This window comes from Meleagris gallopavo, chromosome 14 (assembly GCF_000146605.3).
Source record: "Meleagris gallopavo isolate NT-WF06-2002-E0010 breed Aviagen turkey brand Nicholas breeding stock chromosome 14, Turkey_5.1, whole genome shotgun sequence".
Taxonomy (NCBI): Eukaryota; Metazoa; Chordata; class Aves; order Galliformes; family Phasianidae; genus Meleagris; species Meleagris gallopavo.
Window position 1 is genome coordinate 11,505,928 of NC_015024.2, and position 17,491 is coordinate 11,523,418.

Below are 17,491 nucleotides of genomic sequence, written 5' to 3' on the forward strand. Positions count from 1 at the left end.
CCCGGCGCTCCCGTTGTTCCGGCCCGGCTCCCGGCGCAGCAGCGCCCGCCCCGCTCACGGTGTGGGGGTGGGGCGGCAGAGCGAGCCCTGCTGTGCTTTGTTCGGGGTTAGCGCGGAGCTCAGTACGCTGTAGCGTCCCGCCGTGAGCTGCCTCTGTTATTGATTAGCAATAAGGCCAAGGTAACAGTGATAATGTGAGAGGAGGTGGCCTTATGTTGTGCCCAGGGAGGCTCAGGTGGGATATTAGGAACAATTTCTACAGAAGAGTGGCAATGCATTGGCACAGGCTGCCCGGGGAGCAGTGGGTTCAGCATCCCTGGAGGTGATAAAGAAAGATCTAGACGTGGCACTGAGGGACGTGGCTTTGGGCATGGGGGGTGGGCTGGTGGTTTATTTCTTCAGAACTGTCCTCATTAAGCAGTGTGAGCAGTGACTGTTAACAGTAGTTGCACAACATGCGTTTATATATATGTATGAACACCAACACAATAGAAACTATACACCACATACACCGTGCAAAAAATTGTCTTCTGTGAATATTCTGATCATCTGTATCCGGATACACCACATTTATTAAGGAGCGTGTTCTAGGGACACGGGGTAGGCCCCAAATTCAGGAATTCATTTAAAAGGAAAGGACGCACAAAGATATCCCAAAATCTCTTGCTGGGAACGTCCACTGGGGTTGCTGGGGTCCTGCAGTGTTGGGTCTTGTCTTCTCTGCTCTGCCTGTTTCGGACTCTGTTGTTTCTCCACATCTGGAAGGATTTCTTTGGGCTCTATTAGCATAATGTTTGTTAGGACAGTGCTATTTGGCCACCCCTTTCCTTTCTGGACACTTGACGCCACTCAGCAATCCCACACTGCAGCCCCTCTCCATGCTTGATGGACACCAGGTGAAAGGAAGACACCTTGATTTTTTTCAGATAATACCAAATATTCAAGAAGATAACAGCCAAATGTTTTCCACCTGCACTGAGCACTCAGCTTCCCACCCAAGGTCTTCTGTAAGTGCCCCTGTCCCAGGCAAGGAGAGCCAATAGCGCTGATTTCACCGGTGCATATGGAATGACAGATTGTCTCTTCTGGAGTGCATTTCCATCTGTGGCAAAATTACAAATTAATTTGCTTAATTTTTTGAAGCTCTTTGATCAAGGTTACTTGATCTGTGTCATAACTGCTCACAAAAACACAGCTCGGTATGTTCTGATTTGTTACTGAAACTGATAATCGATGGAGTATTGTAAAGCATTCTCTGCAGCTCTGTACAAGCATCCTTAGCAAAATATTTTTCTCTTACAGGAATTTGGCTTTTTTTTCTGCCTGAATAAATGCTCAGTGCTGCTTCTCCCTCATGGTTTTAATTACAGGCTATATGAAAAGCTTCACAGTGGGAAAAGACATAACAAATCCTGTCAGATCTTGTTTGATCCATAAGGACCATACGCACTGGATTTCTGAAACAACAGCCTCTTTAGAATAAGCGTGATGGGTGAGAGGCTAAGAGCTGCCACAGGGGCAGTGCTATGAGACGGGGCTCCCAAGGGCTGAGACCAGGCCAAGAGGTTTGTGATGTAGTACTGTCCAGAGCCCCCATACCTGTACTGCTGCTCATGACGTGTGATACGGCTCAGATGCTTTAGTTGAGCTGCCAGGCTGAGCAGCATCCTCTGAAATGAAACACCCTGCTGGGCCAGAGGATCTGGGGAATGGGTTAGTAGCTCCTTGATAAAGATGTGATAAATGCTCCCTTTCCCTTAATTCACATATGGATCCACTGAACATGTGGATGGTGGACACTGTTTAACTTCTCAGCTGACCATGCCTGTTAATTCTTGCTGTTTAAGAGCCAGTGTTTGAAGGCAGTCAGTGAGTTTTGCTGTAGAGGCTTTGTAGCAAGACTGAGAGAAGCTGGGATCTACCTGAAGAAGCAATTTTAGCTCTACATGTGAACATCTCAGGGCATGAGTGCCTCATAAATGTGATGTGCTCCATCCATCCATGGTGCAAAGGCACCATGTATTTCAGCTTTGCTCTGTCAGCAGCAAGAAGATGTTTACCTTTGTGACATGGCAACTGGAGTGAGGCAACACTGTCCTCTGGAAGAAGGGATGAGGAGCACTGAGAAGCAGCTTTGCAGCAGTACCTCCATGCCCTGTAGCCCACAACACGTGCTCGTGCCAGCTGTGAACCCTGCCAGCGTCCTGACATCAGCATGGCATCACAGGACAGGTTTTGCTGGCCACTGCAGTAGCACATGTCCAGGGTGTGGGTCTGAGGCTCAGCAGGGAGGCACGAAGCAGTTCATCTCTGCTTCTCTTTGCCAGATCCACAGGAGCCTGCTGACTGCTCACTACATGCTTCCACTTATAACCATGCTGAGCCCCCAGATTCCTGCATGGAGCATTTGCCTCTCATCTGGGGCTTTCATGGGAAGTTCTGCGTATTTTATGCCTAAGCATGGAACAGGGCAAACAGCTCAATAGCTATTTACAAGCAAGTTGAAATGCAGCTTAAAGATGCTCGTGAAGAACAAGTGACACCTGGCCTTCCAATGCTGAACTGGTGTGGGTACTCAGGAGTTGATTTTTCTCGCAGTGTGATAGCACTGTTTGTCTTGCGTGGTGCTGCAATGCCAGTAACCCTTGGGCTGTTCCCAGTGATACATAGATTGTCCCTTTACACACCATGCTGATTTGCCAGGAGATTTCCAAAGCTGCAGCCGGCCTCCTGCTTGGTGGCTGCCCTGCTTGGTGAGCCCACCTCCAGGGGATGCAGGTCCCCCAGCCCACGGCAATGCCCATCTCTCTGCTGACTGCCCTGGCTCACACCTTGGCCGCATCGTGAGGATTAACCAGGAGTTAGCTGGAGGTTAGTGTGCTCCCACAACTGGGGAGGAAAGGGACATCACTTCGCTCTGCACCACCTCGTGTGAGGTCCTCTTCAGTGAGTACTGCACCTTTTCGATCATGAGACCTTCCTGGGATGGGAAAAGCTTTTTTGTGCCTTCTACTGGAGCAAGTGTTAATGACATGAGTAGCCCCAAAGATGTGGCTGTGAGTGTCCATGTACAGAAACATCAGCCTTGGTAGGTTTTGGCAGAAGCTACGCTGCTTTCTCTTCCCCAGTTACTGTTGATGTTCTTCTCAGATTTTCTTTGACTTTAATGAATTCTGGTGCATGATCTTCCTGCTTCTCATGCTGTTTCTCCAGCTATAATAAAAAAGAGTCATTGTTAACTGCACAACCTAAAGAACAAAAGTGCATTATCTACCTTAAAACTCTGTGTTCATAATTGCTGCATGTCTAGTTATTATTGCCCAGAACTGAATAACTTTGTGCTGCATACAGGTGCTCTCTTTTTCCAAAGCTGTGTTCACCGTCAGTCTCTTTTCTAGGTACACCAGTACACTTGGTTTTCTCCTGAGGGAGGAATATCTCCACTAGGCAAGCAGGAGTTGCTTTATCTGAAGAGCAGTTTCATTGCCAGGATGAGGCAATGCAGCTATGTGGGATGGTAGAGAGGGATGTACCCTGGCTCCCATTTTATGGAGGGATGCCAACACTATTCCTTGAGGGGAGCCTCAGCCACCCACCTCCTGGTGGTTTGAACAACCCTGGGGATGGCTAACAGCCTGATCCTACCTGATCCAGTCGCTGGTGCCTCTTCAGCAGCTCTTTTTCAAAGGGAGACTGCAACTTCTTGGCCTCTTCCTCTTCTTTCTTCTGTCTGAGGACCTGGTTTCGACGTCGGTGCTCAAGCACCCTCTGCAACTCTGGCTTGCTGTCTACACTCAAGCCTCTGTAGACCAAAAGCAGACAAATGAGGAGCTGCTCACCCACCATCCCCCTCCTGCCTGGCAGCCCCCAGAGCCCCCATCCCAAATGCTGCCACACTGATGTGCTGTGCCTTCCTGTGCAGAAGGGGAAATGGGCTGTCCTACTATCATTTGTGTAGGTGACAGCTCCAGCAGCGCAGAGGGAATTTATAATAATGAAGATTTTTTTTCCACCAGCAGGGGTAGTCATTGAACTGCAGTAATTGTACTGGCAGTTCGGCTTCCTCCAGAGCTGAGGGTTTGCGATCCCTGCTGTGCCTCAGTTTAAGCACTAATGTTTGTCTCCTCTGACCCCAGCCACTTTCCTACCTGCTTCTGCCCCCTAAATACATGTATGTGGCTGTGCACATCAACAAACCTTTGCTGATTTCTGGTCACACTTCATTGCAGCCACAGTTTTGTGTTGCTGAACAACAACTTATGAAACAGAGACCAAGGCAGCTTTCAAATAGGTTATCTTCTGCAATAGCAACTGGAACTGGAATAATTTTGGAAGAAGTCACAGAAGTAGTTGGCTGAAGTCATGATTTTGAGGAGGAGCCGAAGATCGCATAGCTGCACCAGAGCCTGACCTCCCCTGGCCTGGACTGAACACTCACTGGAATCAGCAGGCTGAGGGTGTTGGAAATCCCAGGGAAATATCTGCAGGAGAGGTGTTGTAACATGGTTTCTCTGGCAGACAGGCCCCGGGCTTTGCTGAAGGTAAGCCTGCTGTGGCTTGCTGGAGACACAGAGTTTGCAGTATTGCCTTTGAATTTGTTACTGCTCCTGGATTTAATCAGCCTGCCCTGTTAGTGCCCGGAGGTGTTGACTAAGACAAAGTTTTGTTGCACAAGCTGCTGATGCGGATTGCTCCTGCTTCTGCTTAAGGGAGAAAGCAGAAATGGGAGCAAGCACAGATCCTGCTCTCTCCTCTCTTCCCCTCAGTATGAACATGCAGCAAACAGCAAAGCTGCTGGATTTGCTGGTGACTTAGGGTTGTGTATAGATGCTGCTCCTCCTTCTCTCTGGGAGCACTGTGCCAACTTGCTGGCTGCCCTAAACCTGCTCAGGAGATGATAGCGATTGTGCCAGGAGATCCTGGCCAAGGATGCTTTAACCAGGTCGCGTTACAGTGTTTTAGGAATACCTGCCTGGTTCAGATGACTGCGTCAGTGCTGGAGAATGGCTTGGGCACTGTCCGTGTAATTCTCCTGCTTCTGGGCAGTGCCAGTACTGAGCAATGAACCCTACTGGCAGGGTTGTTGTTGGCTGAATTAACGCCTGTGTCTGACCCTCATCATGAGCACACTTATTTTGAACAGAGGCTCGGCTCCTTTTTGGCTAGGGTTCAAAGTGTGGCTGTGTCAGTGTGTTTGTTAGGGCATTTTGAAAATGTTTGAAAATAATCTGTCACATCAGGGAAGAGTGTTTTGGTGGGTTGCACCCCATGTGTGCAAGTGGCAGGGTTTATCCCTCCCTCCAACCACAGGTGGTGCTGGTGCTGGTGCTGGGCTCTGCACTGCTGTGACCCCCCCTCACCTCTTGTGGTTCATCAGCAGTTCTCGGTGCAGCTCCTGATGGCTCTTGGAGGCTTTGACAGGGTTGAGAAGCTTTTTAGGTTTGATCAGGTCTGGGTTCCCATCTATGTAGTCTGGGTGAGTCAGGATGCTCCCACTGTCAGAGTGCTCCTGCTGTATTTCTGTGTACATCGAGGCTGGAAGATAAGAGAGGTGTTGGTGGGTGGGGTGCACCCGTGGGAGATCTCTCCCTGGGTGAGAGCAGCTGTGTTGGGGTGCTTGGTGCACCTTTAGAAAATATTCGCTTTGAAGAGGCACGTATTAATTAGATCACTTCTAAATGAATTGCCAGCCACTCGCTTCTGTGGCTGCAGCAGTTGATGCCAAGGACTAATTAGTGTAAGATCAGCTGAGCCGGAGCTGACAGCAGGAGCAGGGCTGGAGCTGCAGGACTTGAGGGTCCTGGGAAGTGCTGCTGTGGCTGACATGTCTCATCAGCATTGGGTTTTGCTGATATTCTGCTGCCCTAGCAGTCAGGATTCTTCCCAATGCTAAGGAAAGCGTAGTTCACATGTGCAGCCCAGGAACACGCTGTAATAATTTGTGTGTTCTGGATGTAGCAACAAGGGCCCACTCTTTTCTAAGCGGTGGCAGGTTGGATTTCAGGCAAACCACAGGGCATGCTCACTGCTGTCATTTCCCAAGTGCTCTACATCTCACTTTTTCAAAAAAGCCCACACAAAAGGAGTGCAAAGCACAAATTTTAAGACAAGATGCATGCTGTGGGCTGCACTTTAAGTGCAGAGTGCATTTGTGATGGCTGCAATTATGCTAGGGCATGGCCTCATCAAGGACTGGGAAGAGCCATTCATTCCTGAGGACTCACTCAGTGAATTTGGGAGTTCAGTGGCAAGAACAAAAAGTACCAGAAAAAGAGTGTAGGCAGCTTCAAGTGTTCTGTTATTACAGTATTTTGGGGTACCTAATGGGAAGGCCTATGGGTTGATGGAGCAGCAAGGAAAACAGCTTTTGTTCAGTAATGCTGTCTCCCTCTCTTATCGTAGTCTCACGTACAAAAGGAATAAAATCCTTTTAAAAGAGAAATCAATAAAATGAAAAAAAAAAAAGCAAGTTAAAGCAGGCTGGGTCATTCTTTCATAGGCAGTAAGTACTCTGCAAATGTAAAGTGGATTGCAATCAAACAGAATTGTGTAAGAAATCGTACTGCTGAAGAAATGATTCAGTATCAAACAACTTCTCATTGAATGTTAATGTGGGCAGTGCCCTGCTGCTCTGGGAACAAAGGAAAACAGATTGGAGTCCATTAAGAGTGTAATTGGGGTGAATAGTTCGGTACCTATTCAAATGGCGTGGGGAAGCAAAGGTTTCCTGTACCAGGTTGTTTTCCTCCAGGATGGCAGGTGCTGTTGGTGAGGGAAGGAGCTGAGCGCTGAGGCTGCACCTCGCCCTGCTTGTGGGGGACGTGGGGGTGAAGGCAGCGTGGTTTGATGGCTGATTGCTGCTCAGTGAAAGCTGGTTTTGGAACGGTGGAAAGTGCATTGGGTGTTCACTGGGGTTACATTGCTGGAGTCCGTAATTCTACTTTGTCCCTTTTCCGGGGGTCTTGTTTTCCATGGGAAAAGAGGCGAGCAAAAGGCAAGAAAGGAAGGTACAAAAGCAAAGGGTTGTTTTGCTGTCAGTGAAATGGGTGAGCTCCCCTTTCCCATGGCAAAGCAGTGGCTTTATTCTGCAAACAAAAAAAGGAACTTCAAAGAGCGCCGGGTGTTTTCAGAGAGCACTGCTTGCAGGCTGTGCTACACGAGGTGATCTGGGAAGGAACCACAAACCTCTCGACAGGAACCCCACTTTAAATCTTCACAAGACATTCGTGTGGAACAATTCAAGGAATGTCTGCATTTGCATTGAGGGTAAAAAGAAAAATGAGGCCTGGAGTACTGCTTGGGGTTATGCTGGGAGTAAGGCCGGGGCATCCTTTCTGCTACAGGCTGGCAGAGAGGGACCCTGGGCAAAATGCTTCTCTCACAGTAGATCTGTCATCTTCAAGACACAGTCTAATTCATGCCCACGTATAGGGAGACAGACTGCTATCAGGGTGCGTTTTGTCATTATTTATAGTGCCAGCAGTGTAAATCAAGGCAGGTCTCCACGGAGGATTTACAGCAGGATGTCTGGTTTTGCATGATTCGGCCATAGATCAATGAACAAGTGTCAGCTCCGGCACCTCCTGGGCCACTGCCATAAATCAGCCATAGGTGCCAGGCAGTTTTATATTGTTCTTGGCGAGATATAAACAAAAAAATGCATGTGCATTCTGACACCCTCAGCTGTACTCGGAAAGACAGTGTGACCTTTCAGACAGATCTGCTTTGGACGGTTGCTTTTCAAAAGTAGCCGTGTTTGCTTCAACACATTGCTTTTGCTTGCTCATAAATATTTTCCCTTTCCATGTTTCTAGAAGCCTGAAGCTCTCTAGGAAAGCTGTGTTTCCATGTGACTTCTGTGTACACACAGAGCAGGAGTGCCTGGACCGGGGGGCTGAGCTGCTGGTAGATATTGGGATGAGCTCCCTGCCTTCCTCTGCCCCATGGGAACCCCTCTGGAGGGGCTCAGCTCTCAGGGGTGCTGGAGACCTACTGCCCCCACCCGGGCACAGGGCTGCCTGGAGGAGAAAAACGACTTTTTAATAGCTTGGTCTGCTCTGACTTCAAGCAAAGCTCAAATTCCTGGAAATCCGTATAAATCCTGGGGGACTTTTGGTAAAATTGCAAGCCTGCAATCCTTGCCCAAATTGCTCAGCCCCAATCTTTTGAGAAGAAGAAAATCAGTTTTGGAATGACATTGAATGCCTTGGGGCTGCAGGAGGTGCCCTTTGTAGAGAATTTATGTTGAGTTTCACAACTTTGTCCATGCATGTGGGGCTGTTCCTCTGCATGGCAGCCACGCAGCCTGCACTGCTCCCACTGCTGGGATGAAAATAATCCCCAGGAGTGCTGTAAGGGGATTGTAGGGCCGGGCAGGCAGGTAAACGAGGTGCTGCTCTGGCTGCCCAGCTCCAGCTGCCCTTCCCAAGGGGAAAGGGCTAAAGGGATCAGAAGAAAAATTGAGTGTTTTCAGTCAAAGTGTTGGCAGACTTTTATTTCTGCTGAGAACTGATTTCCTGACAGGAGCATCTGGGGAGAGGTTTTTCAGTAACTGCAGGAAATGATCAAACTGTTCTTGTTAAAAATATTTTATGGGAGTCCCTTTCTGGGCAGAGAATGAAACCTCTGTGAAATGTCATCCCTGTACAAATGGGCAGAGGGCTTTGCTCTGGGCATGGCAGCCGGGGTCAGAGAGGCACTGCTCGTAATTCTGTGTAACCTGGTGCTTGGAGGAAGAGATGAAACATGGGAGAATAACAGAATCATAGAATCATCATTAAGATTGGAGAAGACCACTAAGATTACCAAGTCCAACTACCAACCCACCCCCATCATGCCCATAAACACATCCCTCAGTGTCACATCTCCACAGTCCTTGAACACCTCCAGGGATAGTGACCCCCCCACACTCCCTGGGCAGTATGTGCCAGTGTATCACCACTATTTCTGAGAAGAAATTGTTCCTAATACCCAACCAAAATGCAGACTTACAACTCACAGCCCTGGCTCTGGGTTTGTGAGGGCACTGAGTTGAGGTTTTGTGGGCAGAAGTGGCCACTGGGAGAAGAGCTGCTGGTTTCTGAGTGCCTGGCGTTTGTTTGTGAATACATATTTTCAGAGAAGCAGCATATTAACGACGGGCTGCTAAACGGAGCTGGGCACACACATCCCACAGGGAAGGAGACTGCAAACCACCGTACTTAACACAGGTTGCCCAAGCAGGTTTAAAGCTACTTGCACAAGTAATCGGAGCTGTGCAATAATGTGAGTTTAAAAGCCTCATCACACCTGAAATCAGTGATTTTTTAAAACATTGAGAAACAAAACTTTCTCAGCATCCCTCCATTGTGTTGCATCAGCAGCATGGCAGTGTTGTGTCCCAGGGGCCTGGCGTGCTCCTTCTGCTTGTCACCAGACAGCCGCGTCATCCATCAGTGATAAGCGTGGTCCGGAATGGAAGCAAAGAGCTTTTGTCTGATTTTAATCTAGGGTTTTAAATAATTAAGCAGGCCGAATTCTGGTATTTATAATGCAATGAGGCAAATGTAATTTGATGTGGCCACTGTGGGAAACGTGTCCCAGCCGTGAGGTCGCTCCTCAGAGCAGTGGGTGCCGAAAGTCAGAAATAAACCCCGTGGGGTCAGAAAGGGAGAGAACCTCAGTGGTGCCTGCAGTTCTCTGCCCTGCCCACTCTTCTAGCTGAGCGTTGGCATGTTGGTTAATGATTTCATTTAATCACCTTGGACTGTGGTAAGCAAGGTGCTGGGGCTGGGATCCCACTGTTAACAATTACCAGGGACACCTGCCCTCTGAGCGGCGTGTGGAGCAACTCGATTCGTTTTGTTAAGCAGTGACAGATGCTCAGCAGTCCTTGCTAATCACAAACTTATTTTGAATATATCATCAAATATTTGCTGTGTGCCTTTCCTTATGTGGAGACATGCATCAATCATTAATGAATGTTTTAAGGTAGCTCAAAGGGATTTTCTGGAATGCAGAGAAAATCATTTCCTCTTGAGCTGCAGCTACATCAGCAGTACCCCCCGTCCCACCTAACTCCTCTCTAAGAACATCAAATTGTGCCGTGCGTTGGTTTAGGGAATATCTTGTGGGATATGGGTCTGTTTTCTGGGCAGCACTAAAGTGCTATGGAAACCTAATATATCTCAAACTAAACTTAAAGCAGGGTCCACAGACACCTGTGCACAAATAGGGGTGCGGTGCAGAACCCCGTGGGGCTCAGCAGTCCCTGCCCAAGGCAGGGAGGGGACATGGGGATGTGGGGACACGGGGTTGTGGGGGTCCTTTGCTTACCTGATTTCTGCAGCGTGCCCCTGGGGAGCCCAGGGGCCCCGTGCTGCCCCGTGTCCCGTGACATGGGGCCAGGTGGCCGCTTCTGCCTTCTGTGCTTGCTCTGCTGGCCTTTGGGTCTGTGAGGCTCCCCGACTCCTGCCTTGTCTCTCCAGTGGGGTGAGGATGGAGGCTCACATGGATGCCACCTCCCTGCCGCCCCGCGGGGACCCCATAGACCCCAAAAGTTGCTCCCTTTGCTCTTCTCTGCCGGCTGATGTTTCCGCAGAAAATCGATAAGCCAGTGGGTTTTCTCACCCCCGCAAAGAGAGGAGCTCTTGGTGTGCACAGCCACTGAGGTGTTGTGCCCCTGCTCCACAGAAGGCGATTTCTCCCGAGTGTGCCTTAAACCACGCTCCCGGAGAAATCAGATCGGCCCAGAGGAAGCCGCACGCCCACTCTCTTTAGCAAAGCACTGCAACAGCAAAGCCCGGCACCAGGGCAACCGCTCGTGTTATCGTGATCGTTCCCGGCACGTTGCGGCACCACTGCGCCAGCACCCCAGCACCGCGCCGTCCTGGGGGCAAGGCCACAGGGGGAGTGCAGGGCTGGGAGCAGCCTGGCCTGTGCCCAGGGGCTGTCCTGGCACCAGGGGATGCGGAGATGGAGAAGGAGAGGAGTGGAAGTGGCCCAGCAGCCCCTTTGCGCTCTTGGTGGGTGCTGGTGCTGCCCTTTGCCCCATGCCAGGGCTTGCAGATGCTCACTGGTCCTGGGAGGTGGGCAGGGATGAGGTAAACCCATTTCCATCCAGACAGAAGGGATAAGGAAAGCGGGGGCACTACCAGTTGTGGTGAAGGATGCTCCCAACCCCATGAGGAAAGAGGCCAGGGTCCTCGTTCCCTCATTTTCACCTCTCCACGTTTTGCTCCTCTCCATGCCCCAGTGCTGTCCCCCATCCCAGCTGTGATTTCCATCCAAGGGCTCAGTGATGCTGGATTCCTCCCTGCTCGCCCTGCAGATCCTCACTCACCTGAACTGCCACTTGTGGGCCTCCTGCTGCTGCCGGCACATCGGGGCTGGAGGGAATATTCCTTCTGGAAGAGAAGAGAGGAGGGAATGGGCAAGGACTGTGCAGGTTTTGCCCAATAACAGAGGGTGAGATGGAGAGCTGGTGGCTCTGGCACCTCTGACATCGCTCCAGCACCTCTCTGACATGGCTCCAGCATGCCACCCAACAGCCATGGTGCTCAGTGCCATGCCAGGCTTTAAATCATAGAGTGCTCATCTCCTTTGGCCCTGCTGGGCTGTGTTGCTATTAAATCTCCACTCCCAGATCCGAGTGGGAGGGAGCACCTCTGCCAGCTTTACTCAGGTTCCCAAACATGGACAAATGCAATGGGGACTGTGGTGGTGACCAATTCAAGGCAGTTAGTGGGTTTAAACGCAATTAAGCAATATAAATAGTAGGTAGTCTCACTTTGTATTTTATTGGTCTGTTACTCCCCATATTTCAGTGCATCTCCTCTGACATTAGGGACATTAATGGGCACAGTGCTGATGGGTTGATGGTTGGACCAGATGATCTCAATGGTCTTTTCCAAACTTTATGATTCTACGATTCTGTGACTCCAATGCATGTCAAAGAGCTCCTGCATCAATTTATGAAGGCATTTCTTCATGTATAGGCTGCCTTGAACTTCTGGCTCTGAGCAGGAATCCTGCTCTCCAGCTCCAGATCCTGCAGCTTAAGGCCATCAGTCCTGAACAAACCACTGATCAGTGGTCCTGCATGTGGGTGCTCTGAGAGCTGGATGGCTGGTGATTTGGGATCATGTTTGTGCTGTGCTGAAAGCACTTGGAGAAAAGAACCATCATCTTGTAAAGGGAGTGGAGAGTGGCTTCAGATACACTAAGATGGATACAAGTGCCATTAAGATGCAGCACCACAGCACTGATCTTGCACAGTAACCAAAGTCTGAGCTAACGAATGAGGCAAGAAATTGCTCCAGTCAGATGGTGGCAATAAAGAGGTATTAGCGTGTTCGAAGTGCCACCCAGACTGAGAACTGATCGGAGTCTGCCCTGAAGAAGCAGCAGCAGAGCTGGAGGTTGCCCAACTTGTGGGACAGGGTGCTCAGAGCTTGGCTACATGCTGCAACCTGGTGAGCTACAGCCAACACATCTGTTAATTGAACTATTGCTCAGACCAGAGGCTTTGAAGAAAGTTGTGATGACTTGCAACTTGCTGCCAGATCAAAGCCAGCACTTCTGTGTGTGATGAAGCCACAGTGAGATGTAGAGGTTATCCACATTGCCTCTTGCAGCTTCATTCTATAAACTCCAGACACCTCTGCTCACTGCTCACAGTGCTCCATGTGAAAATGTCACTGACACGCTCCTGAACACGGAGGTTGTGTAAGCTGTTGCCCAAATCTCACGGATTATTGCTGAATTCTGCTCTATCTGTGCTCATTTGCAGCAGCTGGGAGTGATCCAGACCTTGGTGAAATCATCCACTGGAAGAAACTTCTGAGGATTAGTGAGACTTTTTCCCATCTGTGATGTAAACGCACAGCAATCTGCTGGGCTGATTGTTTGCTGCAATCTCTGCCAAGCTGGTGCACATGCTTGCCGGGATGATCCCACTTGCTTTTTAAGGAGAAACACTGAGAAAATGGGCAAAGTGTCCCAACATAGCATGGCTTCTACCTCCCATTGGATGTGGTTTGGACTCTTCTGTCTCAAGGGCATAGTGATGCTCGGTGAGGAGTTTGGCTCTGCCCATTCTCTGCCCACCTCACAGTAGCAAAGCACCGTTTTGCAGTTGGGAACAGCTGTGGCATTGTGCAGAGGGATGGGGCTGCCATGCAGGGTCCCCATGCTGCAGCTTGACTGCTCCTCATAGGGACCCAGTGTTGCTTCAAGGGGGTGCAAGATGCAGGAGTGATGTGGGACAGCCCAAACCCTAATCCTGCTCCCTTCTCCAGGGGGCATGCACCTGCCTGCAGGTGCTTAGGTTCACCACCCTGAGCTTGTGTTACTCCTTGTCCCTGCCCACTGTCGTTCTCACTATCATGTTGCAAAGAGCTTTAAGAAAGATCGAATTCTTGGTGTTATGTTTCATTCTTGTTGTTGTGACCTCCACAAATCTGCAGCATTTCTTAGGCTGGGGGCAAGCGACCACCTCGGGGGTGCCAGGCACTCTCAGTCCGTGGCTTTGGGCACGCAGAGGGGGCCAGGCTGTGTCCTGCTGTGCCCATGCAGCTCCAGGGGTGCGCTGGGCCGGTGGCCACTCTGTGCTGAGTCAAGTGGAAAATTGTGAATGCTTCATGTAGAGCTTTTATTCATAAAGTTGTCTTTTATTCATAAAGACAACACCATTTGACGGGGATGAGCACCGTACTGACTCTGGTTTTGTCACAAACACCACTGGTGGTCGGGCAGCAACACAGCCCTCCTGCAGGGCAGGATGGGGAATGGGGACCAACTTCATGTGCTGCTCAAAGCAAAGAGATCCCAATTCTCACCCTGCACTGTGTTGGCAATACCAACATCAACCATCCAAGCATTGCTAGCAGCGGGTGGGAGGTTGCAATGGGTGAGCAATGATTTTAACCTGTCTCAGGAGCTTGTTTCCACCCGGCGCTGTAGGGTTGGTAGTGCTGATGCTATTTCTGCTATTTCTAGGGATGCCGCTGCCTGCACGGAAAGAGCATCACTCAGTGGCACAATGGGCTCTGGCAGCTACAGAACAAATTGCTGTCATGCTGCGGAGAGACCATTAAGGAGCACTGAAGGGCCTTGAAGGATGAGCTTTGCAGAAAGTGAGGCTTGTGGCACATGAGTGATAGGGACAGCATTTATTCCATGCACTGTGCCGACAGCCTGGAAGCTCAGTGTCTCACATAAAGAGACTGCATGAAAGTAGGGAAAATGGTGTTTATAACGTGCAGGGCAGGAGGAAAAGGGCTGCAAGGGAGGGGGTTTGGTTGCAAATGGAGGAGGCAGCAGAGAAGTGAAGCATCCCCACTAGAGCAGGGATTTTGTGAAGGCAGCAGGTGCACTGGAGCAAACCCCTGGAGCAGAGGGCAGCAGTAAAGCAGCGAAGCCTTTAATTTCATTAGTTCATTTCTATTTGGGGACTGCTGAGCCATCCCCAACCTGGCAGCTGCTGCATGGCCATGCAGTGATTTCCATGCTCTCCCTACAGGTGCATTGGGCACAGTGCTTTGGAATAAGGGAGCACTGTGGATCCCAATTGCCATTTGGCTTTGGATGTGCTCCCGTGGCCAATGCCACAAAACCATGTTGTGGGGCTGCTTCTCCAGCCTTGTGTCATCAGTGTGACTGTGCCAGGATGGCACCATGCTGGCCCTGCTGAGGCCATTTCCTCCATGTGCTGTGCAGCCCTGGCATGGAGCAGCCCTTTCCCTTCTCATTGCCTCTCTTCTGCCAGCCACAGACACAGTGCTTCTTGTTTGCCTTATTCCATCCTGCACTTTCCAGTATAAGGGCCCAGGATTTTTGTAGTTGGGATAAGGGTTTCCAAGCTCTTGAATAGCAAGAGCCAGCTTTTTCATCCAGAAGAGCTTTCATCTAACACTATGGACTTTTAAAATCTCCTTTTAACACTGCCCTGGCATTGCTCCACTGCTCCCCGTCAGATGGGTTCCGCAGATGGTGCTGAGTGTGGTGCCAGCTGTGTGCCCATGTGGTGAGGTTGCTTTGGGTCTCACCTGCTTGGGGCTGGTCACACTGCTCAGTGCTCAGCCCTGGCTGCCTGTCCCATTCCCATGGAGGAGCTCAGCACCAGGAGCTGCTGTGCTGAACAAGGGCCATCCCCACCACTGGCGTGCTGCCTCTTGTTGTTTTCACCCAGCAGCAGAGCAAAGCTCTCCTAATCTCAGCTCATCTGACATTAGTGTAAAGTGACACTCTTGGGAATTTGGGGACAGAAGAACTTTCCCTGGGGAAACGGCTGCGGTGCAAACCCTGGTGCTGTTTTTGTGTGGTTGTTGGAAGGGTTTCTTTTGGGGGCTGATGCTATGCAGAGCAGTATGGATCTGTGAGCAGGGAACCCTGGGCTGGCTCCGGTCCTTGCCTTGCAGCACAGGGCTTCGGGCAAAGCCCCGTGTCCTGCTGTCAGTGCTGATGCCAGAGGAGGTTTATGGGAGCAGCTGCAGCCTTTGAAAGCAGCCATGTCCTTGGAGCCCTGCTGGCAGCCTTTCCAGCCCCTTTTGTTGTGGAGCAGAGCATTGCCTTGCACTCCACATCCCTGCTGCTGACCCTTGGATGCTGCTCTGCTCTGAGCCTGGCAGGGGCTCAGCTGAGACTGCTGACAGGCAGCACTGGCGTGCAGTGCAGAGCCCTCCTCCTGCTCCCATGTTTCCCCAGAGCTGTGCCCGGCAGTGCCCTGTGCTGCTTTCTTGCAGGGTCTGTGGGGGAAGCAGAGCTCTGCTGCCCACTCCATGCACTCTCTCTGCCCTTTGGGTAAAGCACTGAGCCGTGAGCCCTGCTGGCAGTGCTCTGCTTGGAGAGAGGGAGCGGCAGCAAAGCTGCCCCAGAGCCATCAGGAGGATGGCACGGATGGGTGGGAGCACTGAATTCCAAGCCAAGGCTGACCTAACCAGCTTATTGCCCTGGCCTCAATAATGCCGTGCACATGTGCCAAGGCCTGGATGAAGATCAGGTGCCAGTTTTGGGTCACTGGGTGCTGCTTGGGTGTAATTGGGGTCCCAGCCCAGCCCTTTTTTGAGGGATTTTCATTTAAATTTCATTTTAACTTTCTGATAGAGGGTGAAAGGAGGGAGCAGAAGTTTGGATTCCTTGAAGCCTTTAGGACACTGCAAGCTGCTTGAGACTGGACAGGGGGAATGTAGGAGGACCTTCCTGGTATTGCTCCTGACAAATAGAAAATGCATTCTTAAAGCATTCTGTAATCCGAGTAGCTTTATGCGGGTCAGGAGCTCAGACAGCCCTTCTGTTTTTTCTGACCTATTGGAGGGAGCTGTTAAGGGAGCTGTGGAAGAGCTGACACCAGAGCAGGACAGCCCGACCACATGGTGGTGACATATCTCCTGGCAAAGTGACACCCAATGACATCCACAGCACAGCCACCTCCAGCACCTCTGCGTGGCTCAGGACCTCTCAGCACTGCTCCCTTTAGAGCTCTATGGCCGCTCTCCTAAGGGATGTGAGCTCGTCATCCCATGCTGTGGGGTAGTGGCTCACCCTGGCTTCCATCAGTTGGGAGCAAGGAGGTGGTTATGGGGAGTGGGGACCAAAGCTGGGTGCAAGCTTAGTGCTAGAGCTTGCTCTGCAAGGCTGACATTTCTCCCCATCACCTCCTTGCTGTCCCCAAAGGCCCCCAGCAGGGCCCCAGCACTGAACCATCAGGTGGCACTACTTAAGAGCGGCTCAGTCCCACTATAATCCCCTTCTGCTGTCACCACCTGTAGCACACGGCGAGCAAAACAAGCCCCACGCGAGCAAACAGTGCCCTCTCCCAAAACCCCCCATTCTATCCCATACCCACGTACCTTCTTCCCATGCGCTCCTCCCATTGTTCAGGACTTCAGCTGTGCCCCACTGGCACCGTCCCTGCTATGCCCGTGGGTTCTGGCGGCCACACAGCTCCCAGTGCCCCCTCTGTCCCCACGGGGAGAGGCGGGTGAGCTCCAGCCCGTTTGCAGTGGGGCCGGCCGGGAGGGTTCCCTTCTCCTCCCTTCTCCCAGCACGTGGAGAACTCATTTTCTTCGTGCACCTCACGGCTGGCGCACGCCCAGGCTCTGCCCGGGCACAAAGGCAGCTTTCATGCTGCGGATGCCCGGTTTCTAAGCCAGGCTCCGTATTTTGAGAGGCTGTGGAAGATTACAGTAATTGCACTTGACAGGGCAAGATGTCACAGGACGCGGATTCGCTCGGCTGCGGGGCCCCGGCACCCAGCAGTCCCAGCTTGTGGCATCCTTTCTGGCTTGTTCTCTGGTGCTTTGCTGAAATAAATTGTCACCTCAAAATAAGGCAGGACAGCCCCTGAGACCCGGCTCTGCAGCAGCGCTGGATTTTGCAGATCTGATCCTGTGGATGCCCCTGGGGGCTGCAGCCACCGCTCTGGGCAGGGCTCGGGGCTGCGCAAGTTGGGAACACCATACTGCGACTGTGTGTGCTCACCCAGGTAGGCACTGTCTGCATCTCTGCACCT

At 51.1% G+C, this 17,491-nt stretch overlaps 1 protein-coding gene and 1 long non-coding RNA gene across 6 annotated transcripts in view; one reads left to right on the forward strand and one right to left on the reverse strand.

Annotated features, from left to right (window-relative positions):
• The window catches only part of LOC104913175, a 61,868-nt gene that overhangs the window by 13,084 nt on the left and 31,293 nt on the right, over positions 1 to 17,491 (forward strand). The gene's annotated exons all lie outside the window — the stretch shown is intronic.
• On the reverse strand, positions 373 to 16,948 carry FAM107A (family with sequence similarity 107 member A). 3 transcript variants are annotated; one of them, XM_010718627.3, is made up of 5 exons: positions 16,830 to 16,948; positions 11,321 to 11,384; positions 5,361 to 5,535; positions 3,646 to 3,802; positions 458 to 3,213 (listed from the first exon to the last, which is right to left on the reverse strand). In XM_010718627.3, the coding sequence occupies exons 1-5, from the start codon at positions 16,851 to 16,853 to the stop codon at positions 3,106 to 3,108; spliced, it is 528 nt and encodes a 175-aa protein (XP_010716929.1). In that variant the 5' UTR covers positions 16,854 to 16,948; the 3' UTR covers positions 458 to 3,105. The 3 variants fall into 3 exon arrangements, with proteins under 3 accessions (XP_003210195.2, XP_010716930.1, XP_010716929.1); XM_003210147.4 differs by lacking the exons at positions 11,321 to 11,384; positions 16,830 to 16,948 and adding an exon at positions 10,315 to 11,280 and having other exon boundaries at positions 373 to 3,213; XM_010718628.3 differs by lacking the exons at positions 11,321 to 11,384; positions 16,830 to 16,948 and adding an exon at positions 6,696 to 9,236 and having other exon boundaries at positions 373 to 3,213.

What these genes read in the sequence shown, in the direction of transcription:
- FAM107A (XM_010718627.3), bottom strand. Translation starts at nt 16,853, where the DNA reads ATGGGAGGAGCGCATGGGAAGAAG. An exon ending in CTGCTGATGAACCACAAGAG is followed by an intron (nt 3,803 to 5,360) that starts GTGAGGGGGGGT and finishes TTTGGTCTACAG; the next exon opens with AGGCTTGAGTGTAGACAGCA. An exon ending in GGCACCAGCGACTGGATCAG is followed by an intron (nt 3,214 to 3,645) that starts GTAGGATCAGGC and finishes TTTTTATTATAG; the next exon opens with CTGGAGAAACAGCATGAGAA.